This window comes from Buteo buteo, chromosome 7, assembly GCF_964188355.1.
Source record: "Buteo buteo chromosome 7, bButBut1.hap1.1, whole genome shotgun sequence".
NCBI lineage: Eukaryota > Metazoa > Chordata > Aves > Accipitriformes > Accipitridae > Buteo > Buteo buteo.
The window spans coordinates 13,218,841-13,239,534 of record NC_134177.1 but is presented as its reverse complement, the minus strand read 5'-3'; the positions used below and the strand labels follow the sequence as shown (position 1 = coordinate 13,239,534).

General features: G+C 43.4%; 1 protein-coding gene across 5 annotated transcripts in view; it reads right to left on the bottom strand.

Moving 5' to 3' along the window:
* The window catches only part of LPP (LIM domain containing preferred translocation partner in lipoma), a 353,262-nt gene that overhangs the window by 15,350 nt on the left and 317,218 nt on the right, over window positions 1-20,694 (bottom strand). For all 5 annotated transcript variants that reach the window (XM_075031622.1, XM_075031623.1, XM_075031621.1 and 2 more), the window contains 2 exons: window positions 4,847-5,025; window positions 1,593-1,713 (listed from right to left, as the gene is read on the bottom strand). In XM_075031622.1, coding sequence (XP_074887723.1) covers window positions 1,593-1,713; window positions 4,847-5,025 — 300 coding nt within the window. The remainder of the gene's footprint in view (window positions 1-1,592; window positions 1,714-4,846; window positions 5,026-20,694) is intronic.

Here is a 20,694-nt window from a genome sequence, read left to right as displayed (position 1 = left end):
TCCCAAGCTCTCTGCTGAATTTAATCCAATTGAAAATAAAAGGAGATTATTCTCCTCACATTTCTGAGGAAGGAAAGGTCTTTAGCATTGGAGAAAACATCAAACTTAAGCACATATTTATTAATGCAAAAAAGGATAAAAAAGAAGCATCACTGGGAAGAAGTTTGCTACTAATATCTGACTACAAGTAATCTCTTTTGGAAGAGTTAATGCCGCAAAGCTATAGCATCCATTCCAGGGGTGACAGCTAAGCAAACTCCCTGCCTGTCTACCATTTCCAGAATTGTCACCTGTGTTTGTATTGCAATTGGCCCAAAAGGTTGTGACTGAAGGGAGGATGTCACTGAGACAGGCACATGGAAACCCTGCTAAAAGGCCTCAAACCTGCTCCAGAGACCTCAGACTCTAAGTATGTAAGGCTAAGCATAGCTGCTAGGAAAGTTGGGAATTATCCCTCACTGTGTGATCAGGCAATCACTTGGCCCAAGACTGCTAATGGAGCTGCAGTGAGGAGATTATGGCTTGCTTAGACGCCCTGCTTCTTCATCATAAATCTGTTTGTAAATATACTTGGCAAGCAAATGGTGGAAAGAGGAATATCATTGTTGTTCCTTTTGAGATAGCTGAGGCACAAGATCAAGGCCAAGTGAGTGTCTGTGTCCTGTGTTCTCAACTGCATCTACTTCTGACATTCACATGTGTGAAGCCTAGGTATCTCAGCAGCCAGCATGGGGACGTGCTGTATGATGAATTAGGCTCTACAAAATGTAGTGTAGGAATGCCCCAGCATCTTTAAAAAACTGGGCCTAAGTAATGGGCTGATGTGTACCCTGGAAGCCAAGGTCAGACTGAGAAGTCAACCAGATGCCTCAAGTTTCAGCCTAGACCTTTAAGCCTTAGTCCATCCTTCCTTCCGATTAAAGTTATTAAAACCTGCAACTGCGATAAGAAATACATTTGGTCTTATTTTCTTACCCTGCCATCTGGCTGATGTATTATCCAACAAGTAACACTTGCATTGAAGAATTCTTGAAGGTTCCCTAACACAGCTGTTCCCACATGTTAATTGCTTTAAGGTGATTTTTCTTCTCTGTCTTCAGATTCTTACCATCAAAATTATATGAAGTGCGTAATGAAACTGAACAGGAAAGTAGCACAAAAAGCATTGCACAAAACAAGAATGATCATGTTTATGTGTCCATTAAAATTCTTCAACCCAGAGCCATATGTTGAGTTTCCTGTACAATCTTGCTCAAATTCTAACATGCATTAGCTTTCATTTTAAGTACATAAACATGACCAACATTTGTGTCCAAGCTATAATTTATGAAGTTCTCAAATATTAGGCCCTAATTACCTGAGTCACATTCTCTTGCTCTCCTAATGAACCTGTTATAAACAAGGGACCTGATTTTCTTCTCATTTGCGCTGATATAAATGAGGAAAAATTCCTTGCATGCTGAAGTCAATGAAGTAATTTGATTGTAGAGCCAGTGTTACAATAGGGTATGCCTGTCGTGTGTGTAACATGAGGTGGTGATGAAATTAAGCCAACCTTTGCTTTCTGTCCTTCATGTGATTAAAATACTAACCTCACATCGGTAGCACTGGACATGGAAATCACGATCCAAGGCAACAATGCGTACAGTCTCCTCTTGTCCTGGGGCCGGCATGATGGGCTCCTTACACACTGAACATCTCGGTGCAAATTTCCTGAAGAAAGAAGAGACGGTCCCAGTCGTCCTCAAACTTGGAGCAAAAGTTTTTGTTAACCGCACCAGCAAGCCAGAAACGTGAGCATTTGTACAAACACGCACACACATACGTACACATGTCACAGTTTGCAGCTTTGCACAGCTGCTTCCTTGGAAAGAAGACAGGAAGGAGCACTTTAGTCTTACAGTGGAATTTGAGGCTTGCAGGCTATTAAAGAGCATTTTGCAGACTATTAGGAGAGGACTTCAAGAATATCTGACAAGCAGCAAAGCATAATCTACTTGCCCTATTTAACAACTAAAGTGCCTGCTGAATGACCCGTGATTGTGACACCTATGCACTGCCATAACCCTCAGACTCAACCCCCAGCCTAACTCTAAGAAAGTCCATGCAAATCTTAAGATTAGAAAGATGCTCTTGAAGCAGATCCTGGTCATCTCTTTAAAAAAGTATCAAAATACTAAAATTTGGAGATTGGAACAAATAGGTAAAAACTCTAACAGACATGGTAAAAAGATTTGCCTTACACTACACTAATTTGTTGAGGTTTATCCCATCCATTTTAAACTTCTGAGCCATCTTACCCACTTATGCACACAGGAGTACACTCCTGGCTGTGCTCACTCTCAAACATGAAGCATCAAGGAAATTCTGACCAGCTGCATTTTCTAGCTAACCAACTCTCTGTTATCCATTAGTGGGTTGCCCAGGCTTGAAAGAGAACAGGTCTGGGTGCAGAGACACCAATGCTCTCTTCCATGGTCAGCCTGAGTCAGAAGTGTGTAGTGACAATCACTCACTGTGTGAAGGGACTGACCTGAATCAGGTCAGCTCAGGGATCAACAGGAACACAGACTTTTCTTTTTCTCCTTATATGGGCCACTCTATGCCCTTCTGTCTAATTCACATATGTTCTGTATTAGCTCTGGTTTTGCTCCTCCCAATTGCCCATAAGAAGTGGCCATCTCTGCTCCTGGGCAGGTGGGTATGCTTGAGAACATTTTAGCCTGTGGTGAAGCATTATTTGCTGTTTTGGTTCAAAACCTATGGGTACCAATTCCCTGGCTGCAAATTCTGCTTACAAAAAACAGAAACTTATACCTACAGAATCTGCTGCCATGTAATGAGAGTTGGGGTCACGGGCTATGGAATGTGGGCTATGTCCATGACAGAGGGCAATGCTTACGGCAAACATCAGAATATGAGGAGATCAAAGCCCTTTTCTTCTGAAATGCCTAGGAAAGATTGACTCTGCCGCCCAGTCTGTCACATGAACCACCTCAGAATTAACTAGCTCAGAAAAGAAAAAAAAAAAAAAATCAATCTGTACTAGGAATAAAGAAAAATATTAATTTCACTGGCAGCAGATGAAAGATGCCTGTGTAGCTGCGATCTAACGAAAAAATGAATTAAACAGTGGCTATAGCGAGCGCTCTGAAAAATAACTTAAATGGATCATGATATGACCGGAGCTGTAATCGGAGTTAATTATATGCTGCTTCATGCAGGCGCTTCGTTGTGCCATTTAGCTCAAATGTGGTGCTTAAAAATACTTCAACATTTCTCTGTCCAGGCCACTGTGGGTAATTCATTATGAGCCAAATATTAACTCCCAGGACCCAGAGATGACTCCTGCAGATTTCAGGGGATGTGGATGTGCTACTGCAGGGCCTAAGCTCAGGGGGTACCTAAGTGACAGCGTGAGCATCAGGTACAGTTTTGTTATCAAGAGAATGTACAAGAGCACTTGACCTCCAGACCAGGAGGACATGTCATCCCTAATCAATTAAAACTGGGCTGGCCAAAGTGCTGCTAAACGCGTGGCTGGCCAAAGATTTCTGAGTGTCACGTTAGGTCTCGTGCTATTCCCGTCATCTTCCCCTCAATCTTTCACTCAACGATTGCGTGTCCTTTCCTTGGATTGACAGCCTCCCACTTTCTACTCTGAGAGCCCTGAGGTCTATATCCAGTCACTGCCAAAAGGCTTCAACATGGGACATCAGCTCTTGCTCCAAACCTTTCTCCTGAAGGCATGTGAGCCCTTGGCCTGTGGGGCTTGGGGAAGGAGCAGTTTCCAAATCGTAAGTGGGTGTTAGGGAAACCCTTCAGGAGCCTGAGTGGTGTGCAAGCCTCCTGTTGGGCCTGTGCTTAGGACCAAATTTTACCTTACGCACAACTGCTGGCACAGAAAAGCAAGGCAACACAGCAGCTGCCAATTAACCCAGCCTATCTGAGCTACAGGGAACATCCTCATGTTGGATTTTAACGTGCCAGTTGATAGCGGCTGCTTCCCTTTCTGTCAAGTCAGCCTGCTTCTTTGAGCTTTCAGGCCTACACACTGATGTCACGAGGCTCTAATTAAGTCTACCCCCTTAGAAATTAAGAGATAAATGGTTGAGATGTAAACTCACATTTGTCAGTATTGATATCCTCTTTTAATTGAGGGGTGTAATGTGTCTGTCTTTTCCATACAGGGGAAACATTTGTGCTCTGATTATATCTACCTGTCTTCCCTAGATTAGTTGTGATGATGGGGGTGGTAGCGTGGCAGTGACAGAAACTACTTGCAACTATACCTTTCAACTTACTTTAAATAGCAGTTTCACTATAAATTATTACCAGGGCTGTATTTTTAGCAGCTTTAAAAAGCTAATTAGCAACTAGAAACAAAAGGAGCTGTGAGCATCCTGTAGCCAGCTAGATCCCTCTAGCCGGTAAGCAAACACCTGCGGAGTGCAACGGTACAGGACCTCTCTTAATTGCTCGGCTGAAGAAGCGGGGAGACGCTGATGTGGAAGCGCAGGTACAGGCAGCGAGGAGAAACACGCGCATGCTGAGTGCAAGGGAAGGCAGGGGGAATGCGGAGCATTTAAAATGGAAGAACACAGAGGATATCCATAAATTCAGATCTAAGCAAAGCAAAGATGAAGCAGCATTGGCTCCTAACCAATTAATCTTGTACGCCACAGTGTGCCTGCTTGGAGCAAAGCTCTGCCTACTATTTAGGAGCCTTGGGAGGAAGCAACAGAGGGTTCAGATCTTTTTGGATACTCAGACTAAAAAAGGAGAATTTTTAGGGACAAAAGAGAAAGACAATAAGCAAAGCCACTGACAACAGCTTAGGCCGTACTTATGAAAATCCTCGATGCAGTGGATGTTCCCACCAGCATCCACGGTGAAGGGGATCCCATCCAGGCTGCGATGGCACATCACGCAAGTGAAACAGTGGGGATGGTAGGCCTTCCCGGTGGCTCGGAGGATCCTTTCCATGATGGGCTTTGCACAGACACTGCATTGTTCCAATGTGTTCTGCAAACAAAACATACACAACAGATATAAGCACCATCTCAGCAGCACATTTACAAAGGTCAGCTGGGTTGGAGGCTGCTGCTGGTCTACTTGGAAGCTTTAGGTACTTTCTTTTCATTTATTCTACAGAAGTGCAGTACAGGCAACAAAGAATATGATAACAGCACAGGGCCTGGGTCAAGCCTTTAGTATAGTGTGAGAACACAAATCAGAGCCTTCTCTCAGCAGCTCTGATAAACCATCAGAGATGGCCCATCAGGTGGGTGCATCTGAGACATTACAGCTTCTGTAGTCAAGAGCACGTGAAGGAGTTATGCAGCTTGCACGCCTGGGTTTTCGCCTGCGGACTGCCCAGCCTGAATGACCTTTTGCAGCTGAGTTGATTAGAAACAACCTCCACAGCGTGCGGTGCAAAGCTGAAGCGCAAACTCCTGGGGCTGCACAGAGACCCCCTAACTGCTCTGCCAATACAGCTCCCATGAAGAATCTTTATCTGCCTTGTAAGAAAATCTTGATCTTCCTCTTCCACCACGGAGACTACTGTTGAGTCTGGGGAGAGAACAAAGCAGTGTCTGCAATGAAAGCATTGCAAGGACAGGAGTTCAGGATGACTTAAACTGTTCATTTATCCCTGGCCCAAGATGTTTGAGATAATGGCTGTGAAATGCCAGCCCTAAGGCCATGATCCTTACTGCACAGCTTTTACATACTGGCCTGCTCTTGAAGCGCTGGAGCCAAAAAAAACCCCCACCTTTCAAGTGGGGTCCATTGAACGATTCATCTCATTTCAATCCTCAGTCACCCTTGCAGTAAATTATAGAAACACCAAGACAATTTTGCTTCAGATGGTTGTCTGTGAGCCACACCAGCCCTTCTGACATCAGCTGTGAAACTTACTCTTTCAAACCAAGCACCTTAAAGATACATGTCGTGAAAGGAGGGTGCAACCCACATAGATGCAAACAATAAATCTGTGGCAATGATTTGAGTCATTTCACTGGACTTTCGGAAAGCAAACTTCACCTATTACTCTTACTTGGTGCATCTGGAGTTATCAAATAACATTATCAACCAGTGTTTGAATCTTGGATGAGGTAGAAAATCTATGATTCCAATATTGATTATGATTAAGATAGACAGAAATAAGGAGGGGGAAAAAAAGGAAAGGAAAAAATCTAATGGGACAGAAATATAGCTGCTGGAAGGCAGATCATGTTGACAAACACAGGAAGGCTAAAGTTCTTCTGCTTCCTCATGCAACAAAATTCCCAGGGAAAGTAGTGCTCTGACTGACCGCATTGTTATTGCTTCTTTGAGCCAATAGTCTCAGGGGCAAGATCCAGTCCTTACATGTGCAGCCAAAATGTACTGTCAGGAGATGAATTACCCAGGAGCTCAGAGAGGTTACTTGTACACTTCTACATATTTGCTATCGGACGTTATCTCTGGGCTGCAAATCACTGGTAAGATACAAACATAGAAATACACAGGTTCGTATCAGGAGATCAAAAGGATTGCTTTTGGAAAGGTCGATATGAACAGTCCAGAATTTCAACCCCATGAGAACTGCCTCGCACATTTTTAAAGAGAGCACAGCCAGATTAGTGTTGGTTTCAGACTGGGTTTTGCTTTATGCCTTGTAATAATGGGCAGGAAAGAATTATTGCTGGCCTTTCTGTCTGGTTGTTGTCACCATCATCATCATTGTAACAGTAGCTGGTATGCCAGAAAAAGCAAGGTCAATAATTTTCTCCTTGGGAGAAATAACCTGGCAAATTTACCATTTTGCTTTGCATAAGCAGATCACATCATCTCAGTCCATATTCATGCTATTCTCTATATTGCCAAGGAAGGAATGCAGCTCACCTGCAGATACTGAGGGAAGACTGTGCCACTCACAAGGCATTTACTATGACGCCTTCTGAATATATGCAGGTATGGAGCGTTTGCCTCACCAGGTCACTGCTTGCTTCATTTCCAACAGTTGCCAACAACAGAAGCCAAAGTATGAGAACAGGGCAAGCAAAACACAGCAATTCCTTAGGCTATGCTTCCAGCTTCCAGTGATTTCTGGCTTAGGGACTTCCTGAGCCAGAGCTTGGCTTCTCCATACTTAGCCTCAAGTGGATGTTTCTCCCATGAACTTCCCTAATCACTTTTTGAATTCTGATAAAACTTGAGCACCCACAACATGGGCAGGAGTTTCATGGCTTACCTACACATTGGGGGCTGATCTGCTAAGCAGTTCCCTTGGTCTGCTACCGCAGCCTATATAACAGTGCTCCAGACAGCAACACTGAGCACAGCCTACCTGGTACTGTGAACAGAGCAGAAACCTGCAGCTGCAATCCACCCTGCAAAGGGATTTAACACCAAACAGCGTGACCTGGAAACGCTCTCACTATGGATCCGATACAACCCCTACTCACATGTTTCAGACACAGAGTTTAAGACCGCAAGGGATCATTACAATTATCTTGTCTGACATCTCGCATTAGCACTGACTTTGGTGGGAGTTTTGCAGTGACCAGGACAGCAGGTAATCATGCTTCTGGATTATACCTTCAGAAAACACGTCTTCTGCTCCCAAATCTCAGCTCAGTCACACTGTTTGACATTCTCGCAGCTAAGTAAGACAAGCATTTTAAATTAACCAACTCGTGATTAAACCTTCTATACAACCTGAAAATCAGACCTGAGAAATTTATTCTTTTCATGCTTCCAAGTCTGTACCAGTGAGGAAAAACAAAGTCATTAGTTTCAGACTCCAGCTCACTCCCTGTCTGGGAGTGTATTTGCTTAAGCCTCTTTCCTTACTAGAACCTTGGCTCAGACCCTTCTCTTCAAGGTGTTACCAGAAGATGCCAAAGGGAAAGCTTCCTTCATTCACACCCATTTGACATCAGGTTGCTGTAAGGCAGGATTTGGCCTGTGGAGCTAACAGAGTTTTCTTTGATTCTCTAATCAGGTTATCCCACATGCCTAAGTGCTGCCCCAGCAGCTAACAACCTGCATAAAGGTATTTCTGCACATTATGGGAATAGCATCCCTGTAGGATTAGAAGTTTGCCTTCTTGATTTTGCTCTCTTTCACAGTTTAGCTAACTCTCCTAGCACGTCCTGGAGCTTTCAGACCTTCAGAAAGTCAAACACGATGAAGAAAAAACCAAACAGCCCTATTTTTCTTCTTTTCTCCCAAACTGCCATTGCCAGCTCTCTCTGTAATCAACAGGTAGAGCTAAATGCATCTGATGAGCTACAGAGAGGGCCACAGCAAGGCACAGAGAAGAAAGATAAGAACCGGCTAGGAAACATCAGACCTAAGGGCTGTGATCAAATTCATGTCATAAAAATATGGACCACAAATCCAGCATGGGCTGACGGGAAAGTTTATCATCTTTTCCCACATTTTTGGCTAAGAGGCAGAGGGTGCCCTTCTTTTTTAGAGACACTTATGTCTCCAAATCCAACTAATTTTTGGGGTTTGAAAAGGATGGGGAAGGAACCATCCATTTCTAAATGGAAGGTTGGCCCAATGTTAAAGGCTGATTCTGGGTCCACATCTCTTGAGGGCAGAACTGCTTATTCATGGCAAAAGAAAAGAATCTCACCTAGGGAGAATAATGCACCCTAATATACCAGTAAGAAAAATAACCCCAAGCAAAGACACACTAAAACATAAGCAAGGAACTGAAATGACCAGGACATCAAGCATCAGCTTGCAAGTGAAAACTAAGAGACTTAAACATATACAGCACAATCAGCAACAAAGTGGGAACAAGCTGCTTGGGAACAAGTATCTGACAGCAAGTGGTGGGGGAGTTGTTGGAGGGCCTCCCTATAGCAATACTTGGCCCTTCAGAAACCACAGAAAGCCAAAGGGAGTTGCTCTGCAGATGTTAGGTTTAAACATGGGACACAAAGCGAAAACCCAAACTGCTAGAAAAGACTTCTGGGGTGCAAGAGCCATTGAAAACTGGAAGTGGGAAGTGTTTGAATCCCCTCCTGAAAACCTCACATCCCATATGGACAGCTGGCAAATGGCTTCGGGGTGCAGAGCTGCAGTGACAGCCTGTGGGCTGCAGCTCATCTTGCTTCCCTAATGCTGTAGATTATAACCTCGCATAACCAAGTTTTGGGTGACAGCAGTAACTCACAATATAGTGCAGCACAAGGACCCTCCCACAATGACCTAGCAATGAATACAGAAGAAAAACCACACAGAGATTAGTCATTGCTTCTTCTGTATCAGCAATTCATCCAGAGTTCTAATGAACGTAAATAATCTCTCCTGCACTCTGAACAGCAGACCGAGAGCTCACACACAGGGACATGAGCATGGTATAGCTTATTTTGCTGGGAGAGGGGAGGGAAGTTGCTGGAATAAATTACATTGGCAACACAGGCACAGGGACGTGAACTCACTTTCTGTGAGCATGGCAGAAGAAACACATTTTTTGGAGTGACTGCACAGAGGAGATGGTATTGGCTGCGGGAATCAAAAGTGACTGTTGTGCTAAAAACAGGCATATGGTCAACTACTGTAGTTGAACTGTAACTTAGTAAAGTGTGGTAAGTGAATTGCTTTAATCTTGTGACTCCGTCCTTCATTTCCTCAGACTGTGAGGAGAGCAGAACAGGAGACATTCTCCCCATTGTGGGATAATTTTTGAGGCTTGAAAATGTTTCCATACTTAAGTGAAGACAGAACACTTTAATCTCAAGAAGTCTGGTGAATTTATAAACCCCAAATTAGATCAGGTCAATTGAAACACTGCACTTCAAATAATTTCAAATGGTTTCATTTAGGTTTTAGGTCTGCAAATACATAGTTGGATTATAAATTAAATATAAAGCAGACATTAGTAGAGGGGTTAAGTGTCAAGATGTAATTTCAACACTTTTGAAACCTTATTTTTGGCATTATTTCTAGAAAAGGAAAATCCAAGACCTGATTTCCACCCCCAAAATCCCCAGCCATCCCCAATTGCTATCTCCACAGATGAGTAAATCTTGGCAAACACAACATTTAATTCACTAATGGCCAGCATGAAATCCTTCCTCCATATTTGAGGAGAGAATTTGGGTATGTGGGAGTTAATCTTTCTCACTTAGCTTGACCAGCTGGCCACATTATTAGCAGTGGGTGACACTCTACTTCCCTTCCTGCTGCTCTCAGAGGGATAGGTCCAGGAGGGGAGAGCCCTGTGGAAGCATCTTGGCCGATTCTCTGATGTTCAGGCCACATTGCCATAGCTGCATCTGTGTGTTGGGGCAAGAGATGTGACCCCTGACAGCCTAAAATATCCTGGCAAAACCCCCTAATTCAGACACAGTGGTAAGCAGTGAGGGTGCTCTTTAGCTGGTATAGCTTGTTTTGCTGGGAGAGGGGAGGGAAGATACTGGAATAAATGACACTGGCAACCCTGTAACATTACCAGCATGATGTGGGTCTGAGCTGGGCATACAGCTACCAGCTGCATAGCATAGACTCAGGCCCTGGAAATTGCTGTATTCAGTGGCTTTCAAATAGTTCTACCATTCGGCTCAGTTTTTAGTGGCTTTCCCAGCACAGTAGCAATACCATGGCTGGCATGCTTCCCCTCTGCTGGAATTTGCTTTTCTTGTCAGGAAAACCAAATTCAGCTTTGTATTTTTGAACTCAGAGCAGCTGGAGGTGAATCTGGCAGAAAGTCCTCTCAGCATACAGGGTGAAGGAGTCCCTGTCCCTTGCCCTATAACTATTAGGGAAAGACTAGATATATTTTATGGCTTATGCTAGTAGCAAAGATGACAATGACACGCAATTGAGTCCACAAATGTGCAGTAATATAAAGGCTGTGATGAAAATGGAACAGGGCTTGAGAAACGCTTCACAAACGATATGCAGATGTCAAAATACATTCTACAGCAAGAGAAGGAAGGAGCTCCATTTGCTCCTTCTTAAGACAGCTGTCTTATCAAGTGAAGGCTAAGGGATGGCTTTGCCATTGTCTGAGCATACCAAAGGCTGGAGAGGAAACCTAGAGAAGGCTGCTGGATCCAGCAGGCACACAAGCTGGCCATACTACCTGGAGAAAGGTATATATTTCTAATCGTGAATGTAATTAATGTTTGGAACAGCACAGGCAGGGACAGGGTGACTTCTCTGTTCCTCAGCGCCAGTTTAGGTAAGACCCACGTCTGTCTCCAGTACCACCAAGTTGAGAGTGATGAAGGAGCATCAGGGTTAAACGATCTGCTCTGCATTGGGCTCAGTGTCCAACCACAATCACACTGACTCCTTCCAGCTAAAAATCCACAAGAAGCCTGATGTTGGAAATGACTTAACTACTTTCTGGCACTCAAAGCTACTCATCTTCTGCACACTCCTTGCTCTGACAACACAGAGATCTTTGTCACTTTAAAACAGCAGTGCTTAAGAATGTAACAAATGAAGGACTCGTTCTCTAAACTGGTGGGCTGGAAGATAAAATGGCTGGATTTTACTTCTGGCTTTTCAACCAAGTAACTGCCAGAGGCCAAGCACTCCCATGCTCTATGCCTCAGTTGGCCTGTAAATAAAATGGCTGTAGACGTTGCATATTCCAGTGAGAAACTGGATGCTGTTAGGCTTGATAAATACTTGTGAAGTAGATTGTGTGCCTAAATGGTTACTTGATGGAAACAAGGTATTTTTAACAGCAAAACCTCAATTTTTTTTAACCTAGAACAATTGCACACGCCTCAAAAGTCAACCAGCTCTGACTTTGGGAGGCACAGTACTGGGGAACAGCACCTGAGCTGCTACTCGGAGTACTCCAATGTGGCTACAGCAATTTGCAAAAGTAAAGTATTTTAATACTGGGGAAATGCTTCTAACTTACAGTTGACTTTTAAAAAACATGGAGAATAAAAGGGTCTATGCTTATGAAATTTTTTCAACAATAATAATTATAGTCGCATGCAATACTGAATAAGCCAAGCAACTGAAAGCATCCTTAGCAACTACTGTGTAAAAGGACGTTGTTAAATACCTTGGTAATCAGCTCCTGTTCCTTCAGTAATTTTCATTCTAGTGAAGCTGCATTTCCAAACCTTCTCACATCTTTTCTACTGCCAGCAGAAAAGAGGAGCTGCATATTCCCCACAAAATTGAGACAGTGCGTTGTGCATGTTGGCAAGCACAGCTCTTGCTTGCTGTTAGCACTGCCGACCACACCAAACACCAGGTACGAACCCCAGTATAACCACGTGAAGTCAGTCACACTACAGCAGGACTGCATCTGGTCCAGAAAACATCCAACCACTAGGCTAGGGCAGGCTTCTGGAGTGCTGGAGAGATGAGCATTTGTAAAGCACCAGCAGCACCACCAGAGCACAGGAGACAAGCCTGCCTTGGCACAGAGGGATGATCTGATAAGACAGTTTCCATCTCTGATTTCTTCAATCCAAGGAGATCCTGAGCTCATGACCAGACCTTTGGCCCTCGTTCCAAGCCGTTGCATAATACAACGCCTGGCGCAAGATGCTGATTTTCAAAGATTTCTAATTTGAAGGAAATCCCTCAAAATCCCTCCCAGAATGCCAGAGGTAAACAGTTTGTTCAAGGCTTCTGCCGCTCAGACAAACTGGCACAGAGCTACTGCTGAAATCCCTGGACCCTGTCACACAACGGCAGCTATGCCTCAGAAGATTAGTATTGCTTCATAACACTGGGGTCGCTACCTAGAGATAAATCATCTGCTGGCTTTGCTGACTGCAGAAAGATGGGTTCAAGGATTTGTTAGGACTCTTTTTTCCACTGGAGTGAACCTTGGTAGCTTAACAACTATGATATTCTATTAGCTTTGCTCCAGAGGGACAGCGGGAATTCATCGCAGGTTTTGATAGCCTGAGCTTTTACCTATTATTAACACCCGCATGTCAGGTGACAGCGCCTACAAACCATAATCGTAACGCGGGGCTCTGCAGTACAAAGTGCTCTGGGGGATAAAGCAAAGCTGTTCCCTATGCCCAAGCGCTTCCAGTCTTTGCACTATAGATGTAGCACTGCTTGCCTTACATGTTCTCACCATCAAATCCACCTCTTTGCTCAAAACATGATGTGCCTGACCTTGTATGCCACCCTGGGAGTTTTGTCTAAATAAAGACCGAAGGATCCGTCCTGTTGTGATTACTTTCTGCGCAGGCAGCAGAATTACATGCAGCTGGGAGATGTGGCAAACAGTGAGCAGATAGACTCTGCTCCTTGTTTAGATACAATTGTGGACAACAGAGATTTCAAGCTTAATTAGCAACACTGAGGAAGCTGTTAGGCATTTCAAACCGCTTGCAGTTTAAACTGATTAGAACTTTGTGAAAACAAAACAAAATTGTGTAGCAAATCGTTAGGCTAAAATTCAAGTCAAACTGAACTGCATCAAAGGAAATACAAAGAAGTGACTATCGGCAAGAAGTGGGCTTTTTTTTCTTTTCTTTTGGTAGAGAATTTAATTTCATAGCCTTTAATAAACCTGATGCTCCAATCCAAGCTTGCCACTCTGGCAAAGAGCTTAACCAAAATAACACTGGAACTCATAGCTGGCAGACCAAAGAGACTATAAATTGGTCAAATCTGGGCAGAATACAAGAAAAAAAAATATCCAAAATTCCATTCAATCTTCCTGTTTTAGACTTTTGATGTAACTGACCACTGACATGGAAATGTTATCTTGACCTTAACTGCTAAAGCTGAGTTGTGGAGGAAAAAATGACTGACTCTGTGACATCTCAGTGGTTATTTATAGTTCCCCTCACCCTCCTCTTTCTTGGTATTTTTACATTAGAAATGAATTCTCGCCTGCCATGCTTTTCCTGAAGGACTGTCTGAGCAGTGCAAGAATTTGTGACATAAAAACCATCAAGAAAATGGAACCTTCTTGATTAACATGGAAATCAAATTTTAATTGGAAACTCTGTGAGTAAACTAGTATCCAGAAAAGCTGAGCTCTTCTTTTTGGTTACAGATCGAACACCATCAGCCTTTTATCTACAACCTGTTTAATGCTGGCATTTTACGCTTCCTGCGCTCTCCAAGAGAGTTTTCCTGGACAAACCAAGGGAAAAGACAGGGCTAGTAGTTGAGAATCTAGGTACTTCTGAACTTTGTACAAAAAAAAGGCAGAATCCTTCCTCTTCACTCCTTGAGAATAAAAACCCCCTCATCTCTCTAAGCCACAAGAAAAGGCACACAACCCATTTTCCCCTGGTTATTTCAAGTCACAGATAACAGCATCTCTAAGTTGCTTCTAATAGCTACCAAAGGTTAAATATTTCAGCTGAATATCAGTTTAACAGCTCCCCCTTCCACCTAAATTGCTCAAGCAAAGAGAATGCAAAGCTTCTCCTGAATCTGTCTTAAAAGTCACAAGAGAAAGTTGTGTTTTCTAGTGGCAGGGGCAGAGCACTGGAAACTAAAGGTGCTTGGCTTCTGTCCTTGGGTTCACCAGTGACTCTGAGAGTTTCATTTCATTATTTTCCACCTCTGTGCTTCACATTATCTGTGGAGTGGTTTTAGTAAACTGTTGGGAGGCCTGTGATGCTCTGACAGAAGTCATGTCTCTCTTACGAACACCAAAGTTGGCACCTAGAACTACCAAGAAATAAACAACTCCCCAAACTGAACCAAACCAAAAAACCAAGCAAGAAGGTAATAAGATTTTGCACAGAATTTCACACAGCTTTCACCAAAACACTTTTTGAGTGCAAGATAATAATTTTTCAGTGTATATGTGCAAGGTGTGAAATACAGGTCATGGCAACAGTTCAGCATAAAAATAGCTGCTTTTAATAGATAACGTAATCCAGTATAAAGCTTGGAAAGAAAACCCCAAAACTCACAGCACTTGGATGCTGCTGCTACCCAAGCTGACAGTAAGAATATGATCCCCCCAAATCCCTGATGTGTTTCTTGAAGAGTTGCCAAATGCATTTAAGTCCCTGATGTGATGAGAATGTATTGGAGCCTTTAGGGGAATGGGAGACTTATCTGTGCCTGGAATGTGACAGCTGAAAACTTTGTGGGTGCTCTGAGGTCCTTCCAAAGGAAGGGGAAAAGGTGGCTTCTTACTTCCTGACGAAATGCTCCTGAGTGATATGCACATATTAAAGACTTTGGAAGAACGCTGGGCAGGGACCAGAGGCAACCAGCACTGGCCATTGACAAGAATAACACAAAGCAGAATTTAGTGAGTCAATGTAAGGTAAGAACTGTGTTTCTATACTCTTTCCCTTCTACAACAAGACCAGGATTTTTTTTTTTTTTTTTTTTTTTTTGGGGGGGGGGCGGGCAGGATTTGTTCAGAGGCTTGAACTAGTTATCCCCTGGAGCGACACCCATTATTCTGTCTAGAGTCAGACTCTAATTGGAAATAAATGCAGGCTGCTGAGTAAGTCCAGGGCCAAATATATCACCTAGCAGGTACTGGGATTATATTTAGATGCACTGACATCCCTATTCTTTTCATTCAGATGACCTGGCTGTTTGCTTCAGCTCCTGGTCCGGAGAAGCAAGTTTGAGCCACCTGCAAAGATAAGAGTGACAAAGAAGAAGGGGATACAAAAAGGGAAAATGGAGACAGCTGTGTTAGAAGAATCCAGACAAGGCATGGCACAGATAAGAAAACTTCCCAAAGAAGTCAAGTGAGATGTGAGAAAAGTGAAAATCCACCTGCTTTCTAGCTGGAGACTGATGTTCCACCCTGAGAACCCATCCATCGCCTTCCTTCCTGCACTATGAGATGATCTCATTCACAGAAAGACAGAGATAGACAAGATGATTTACATCAGCCCTTCTGCACCTCCAGCGCATCTCCGAGGGTGCTTCTGCTAGAACTTAGCAAGATGTACAGTTGGGAGAAAAAGGTTGATACATTATTCCTTCTAACCTTACAAAGTGATACCCGCACTATAGATCAGAACCTTCCTGGAATGTGTGAACAATAGCTTTGGGCTACTCTTCTATTCAAGGCACTGTGATGGGACTGTTGGGCAGAAGATTCCTTGCAACACAACTGCCTACCTAGTTGATCTAACCTCTTGGCACTATTCTTTTGCTCTCAAACTAGAAAAATTAGGCTCCTTGTGAAAAAAAAAAAAATAAAAAATCTTTTGGACAGACAACGTGGAGACTTGGATACAGAGATATTGGATGGCAAAACCATTGGAATGCAAATAAAAATGTCTTGGGCTCAGAGTTGCCATCAAGAGCATGTCTGAGTAGGTGGTAATTCTCTGGTGTCAGCAGGGTTAGTCAAGGATGTTCAGAGCAGGAAACCTGCACTCTAAAGTAATTTCTTTCCTTTTCATCACCACAAGAAATTTTGGATTAATTTGGAATATGAAGGACACTGGTCTGAGCTGTCGGGAAGGTTTATGTCAGAGCAGAGCAGACTGAAAATCAAGCTGACAGTTGGCATTTCTTTACCAGGTCTTTTACATCACTTGAGGAGGCTGCCCTGGATGCTATTTAAAGTTGAAAAGCACAGCCGCTGAACACTGTGCTAGTCAACTAACTGTCAGTTCCTAATATATACTAACCAGATTACTCCTGAGTTTGTGAAAGCAACACCAAAGGCTTCCAGCCAAATATTACAATTTAAAAAAGAAACAACAGTTGAGAAAAAACAGCAAAACCCAAATGTGAATGGAGCTTTTGAAGAGAAGAGATTCACTTGGTCACACACAGCAGTAACACAAACTCCACAGTCTTGTGACAGCACTCAAGAATCAACAAGCAAAGCAGAACAGCAACGGAAGGAGAAACCAACTTGTCCAACCTCACTGTTTTCCTAGTGACACAGTTACATAAGAAATGTGCATTTATATAAACACACTGAATGTATAATGATATTATATAACGTGTTCATTCTCCAGTCAATAGCGTCCTCTCAGTGTATGGACTCTCCGGCTGAAATCACAGTGGTTATGGAGTATAGAGGAAAAAATAACATTATTCCAGGATCATTCTGTTCTGTAACTGTTCCATTTTGTTATGGGGATTTTCTTTCCATAACAGTGGAAAAGACCATGCTCTGGTGCTTCACACAGTATTTTAAAAGGCCTGAGATCACCTGCGCCAGTGGTTGTTTCTCATTAACGTAACTGCTGAATTGCTCATCTCCATCCTAATACAAGTTACTTCCAACTTTCCTTTCTGAAGACCAGAAATTGCCATTTCCCCAGCAAGAACATCTGAACACTCAAAGTAATCTGACCCTTGCCTTCTGCCAAGTAGCTCACGCAAAGTAAAACTGGTATGGCCCGCATCTTTCCATAGCTGCTGATTTAACGGATCCACTAGTAACAACAGAAGGAAGGGCCGTTCTTTATCACGCTCCAACTATGGACTGGACCCAGGTGCAAAGGGACAAGACAGTCTGGAAATAACACGTGTCCCGTGTACCTGATTGATCCAGCTAACGCAGGCAATATGGACAAGTGCTGGTGGTCTCCTAATGAAGGAAACACATTTTGCTGCTGGCACCATACTAGGCTACTGTGCAAAGTGGTCCCTCCCCCCAGCTTCCAAAGAGATGAGGGAGAAGGACAGAGGGACAGGGAGTGGCAGTGAAGGGTGGGGAGCAAGGAAGCGATCTAGGACTTTGTGAATCATCCTCTTTTTCCGGGTTTGCTGCTGGGGCAGCATAGCCCAACTCTGCCCTACCTGCAAGTTTTCCTACGGAAAAGTTAACATTGGCTCCTTCACATGCAGCGTGAGTCCAGCGAGCATCCTCCTGCCAGTTCTGCAAGGGCAGCTAAGGAGTCTTGCCGGAAATCTGGCCCCAGAGAGAAACAGCAGTGGAAAGCAGCCATTTCAGAAGCACATTATTAAGCCATCAGACCAGTAGCTACAGGATCCCGATGGAAAAGTTGATCCAGGCACTTTGTATAATTACTTGAGCCCTCCCAGAGTCATTTATTCCCCTTTGTGGTTGGCAGGGAAAGTCAATATCTTCTGGAGCTGCAAAGTCATAGGGCTTTTTAAGAAGCCAGGTTTGTAGGTGAAGACATTTCTCTTTGCAAAATCTTCACTTGAGTACAGTATTCAGCAGCAATCCAGGCTTTCTGCAGAGCTAATGCAGCAAGTTCAAATGAGCATGGCACACAGGCAAGTTTAAGCTTTCCATTTGCTTTACCCACATATGTTTTAACACTCACATTTTTAGATGAGGAGGCATAAAAATAGCTTAATTGTGCATATTGCCTACAGTACTGCTGGACTCCACCTGTGGGAAGGAACTGGAGTTTAAATTTTATTAAAGTTGCACATGTTTCCAGGAGGTTGCTAATTATCCTGCGTGTTTTATACAGTATTTCTGGCTCCAGGGTCTTTCTGTACTTTTCTGAAAGAAACCCAACGCAAAAATATTTGAGCTGAGATCTGGAATGCGTGACTGAAAACCAGGCACTCACTCCAGGGTTCATCTGACCCCACATATCCTTGTTCTTACCAGGCTTTGGAAAGCGCCTTGAGATCTGCTGGTGAGAAAATACTGCCTGGATACCAAAGACCTGTCTTTCCAATTTACTTCTCCTGCTTCCATGCACTTTAAATTCCACTGTTTGCCTGGCATTCCTAGGACTACAGCTGGGTGTAGACCTGATCTTTTCAGGGCCTAATGTGTGAATTAATTCACTTTGGGTACAACCCTCCTTTTAACTACCAGTCCCTCACAGTCACACACTGCAAAGTGTCCTCAGGGATGGGGTGTTCTGTATTTTAGGGTGGTTAATTCAAACCGCCTTTTCTTAAAGACGCTCTATGCCTGCAGCTTGAGTTGGGGTATGTTCAGCATCTTGGAAAAACAAAAACAAACAAAGCAGCCCATAGTCTCTCACGGAGAAGACAAACCACAAGATGGCTAGAAAGGAGGCCAATTTTTGTAAACACCAGCTTTTACCTCTTCTGACCTAGATGGCTGACCACCCCAAGCACCACCTCTAAGTGCTTTTCTTGTGCTCCTTGTACAAAGGCAGACAAATCTCCAGTGGCCATAAATCATCATTCTTCAGTGGTATCTGCTGGAGTTACTGACATCTGGACCTGCCATGGCAGTGGTCTAACAGGAGGAACGTGTTAGCTAGTGCCATGTACGGGACATGGGGATCTTGCCAGCATACGATGTGCATGCTTCCCGTCTTCCCACCATGCCTGGGCTCTCTGCTCTCTTTTGGGACTGTGACAAAAAGAAAACAAAACAAAGCACCACTCCTTCTACCCCAAATCCACAGTTCATGAGGTCCTTGGCGCTATCACAGCATTGTTTTTGTGCAGAATCCATGGCATCTAATCCACTTATGATTTTTAGTGCTTTACAGGTTTGACTAAATCAAGACTTCCGTAACAGTGTCCAGGCATAGTCCGAAGACATCACGAGATGCAGACTTATTGGTTACTAGTCTTTTGTTCCAGTAGTAACCAGTCATACTGTTAAACTGTCTTGTTTCTACTACAAGTGTTTGGCTACTGCTTCCACCATTGTTCTGCCTTTCACCACTATAAAAGTTTCTTTATTAGCCAGTACATCACCCTTATACATTACGTCACACCACCTCTGAGAAGCTAAACTGTCTGAACTCACTTTAAAGTATTTTTTCTCCCACTTTTGGCTCTTTTCTCCACCTTCTTCAGTCTTTTAGTGTTCTTGCTGAATGGACAGAAGACAGACAGGGGATTCCACTCTCTCCCCAACACCGGACTTGATATAAACCCACTCTTCAACTTAGTCTTCTCCACTCTTGACAAGCAGGTCTTTTGCAAGGGCTAGTATCAGCCCTTTTTGCCACAACACTGGAAGGCTTCCTTAGCTGGCTGTACAGAAAGCTCTGCTCCTCCCTAAGGAAGGCACTTTGCAGCATGAGCCTCCAGTTGTAGATAGAGCTGGTGTGCCAGAAAGTTATAGTTTTGTTCCTGGACAGATAGATGGCCTCACAGTTGGGTGTATTAAACCAATTTTGCTCAAATGAATCCAGGATGTTCATCAGTCCATGCCCCTCCATTCCACTGCTCTGACATCTTACTAATTCCCCAATTTTATCAGCAGTTATTTTTTTTCTTTATTGCTAATAACAGATTATAGATAAGCATCGATTACTATCAGTTGTAACAGTTCTGCAGTACTGCACTAGAAATCTATTTTAGCCATGCTCTATCACATGCTTTCTCTTGTAGGGGCCATTGCACTGGTCCCAAAGATGTGGTTGGGGGACAGACTGTTTATCCCAGGCTGCCTGGTTACCATCACAGGGAGTCTTAAGCAGAAGCCATTAACAAGCTGTGTGATTTAACGGCATTTCAGGGTTTGTATAATGTGTGGTAGTTACTCCACATGTCTATATGAAATAAAAACTTCATTGTATAAAAGGTTTTTGAGAAAGGTTTAAGAATTGCTTCAACAGGAGAAAAGAGTATTTTACCTTACTACAGGGAAAAAAAACCCCAATGCTAATCACTCTGACAAGCCCCTGGAAAGCAACAAGCTGACTCTGGTTATTATTGTGTAGGTGATAGTTGCATTTAGGTATGTCTGAGTGACAACATTTTCAAAGCTACTGGTCAAACCTACTTCTGCAACAAGGAAAGGGCTCAAAATCACCAGGCAGAGATAATCCTAAGGCTGGAAGCATGGAGAGAACTTGGAGACTGACT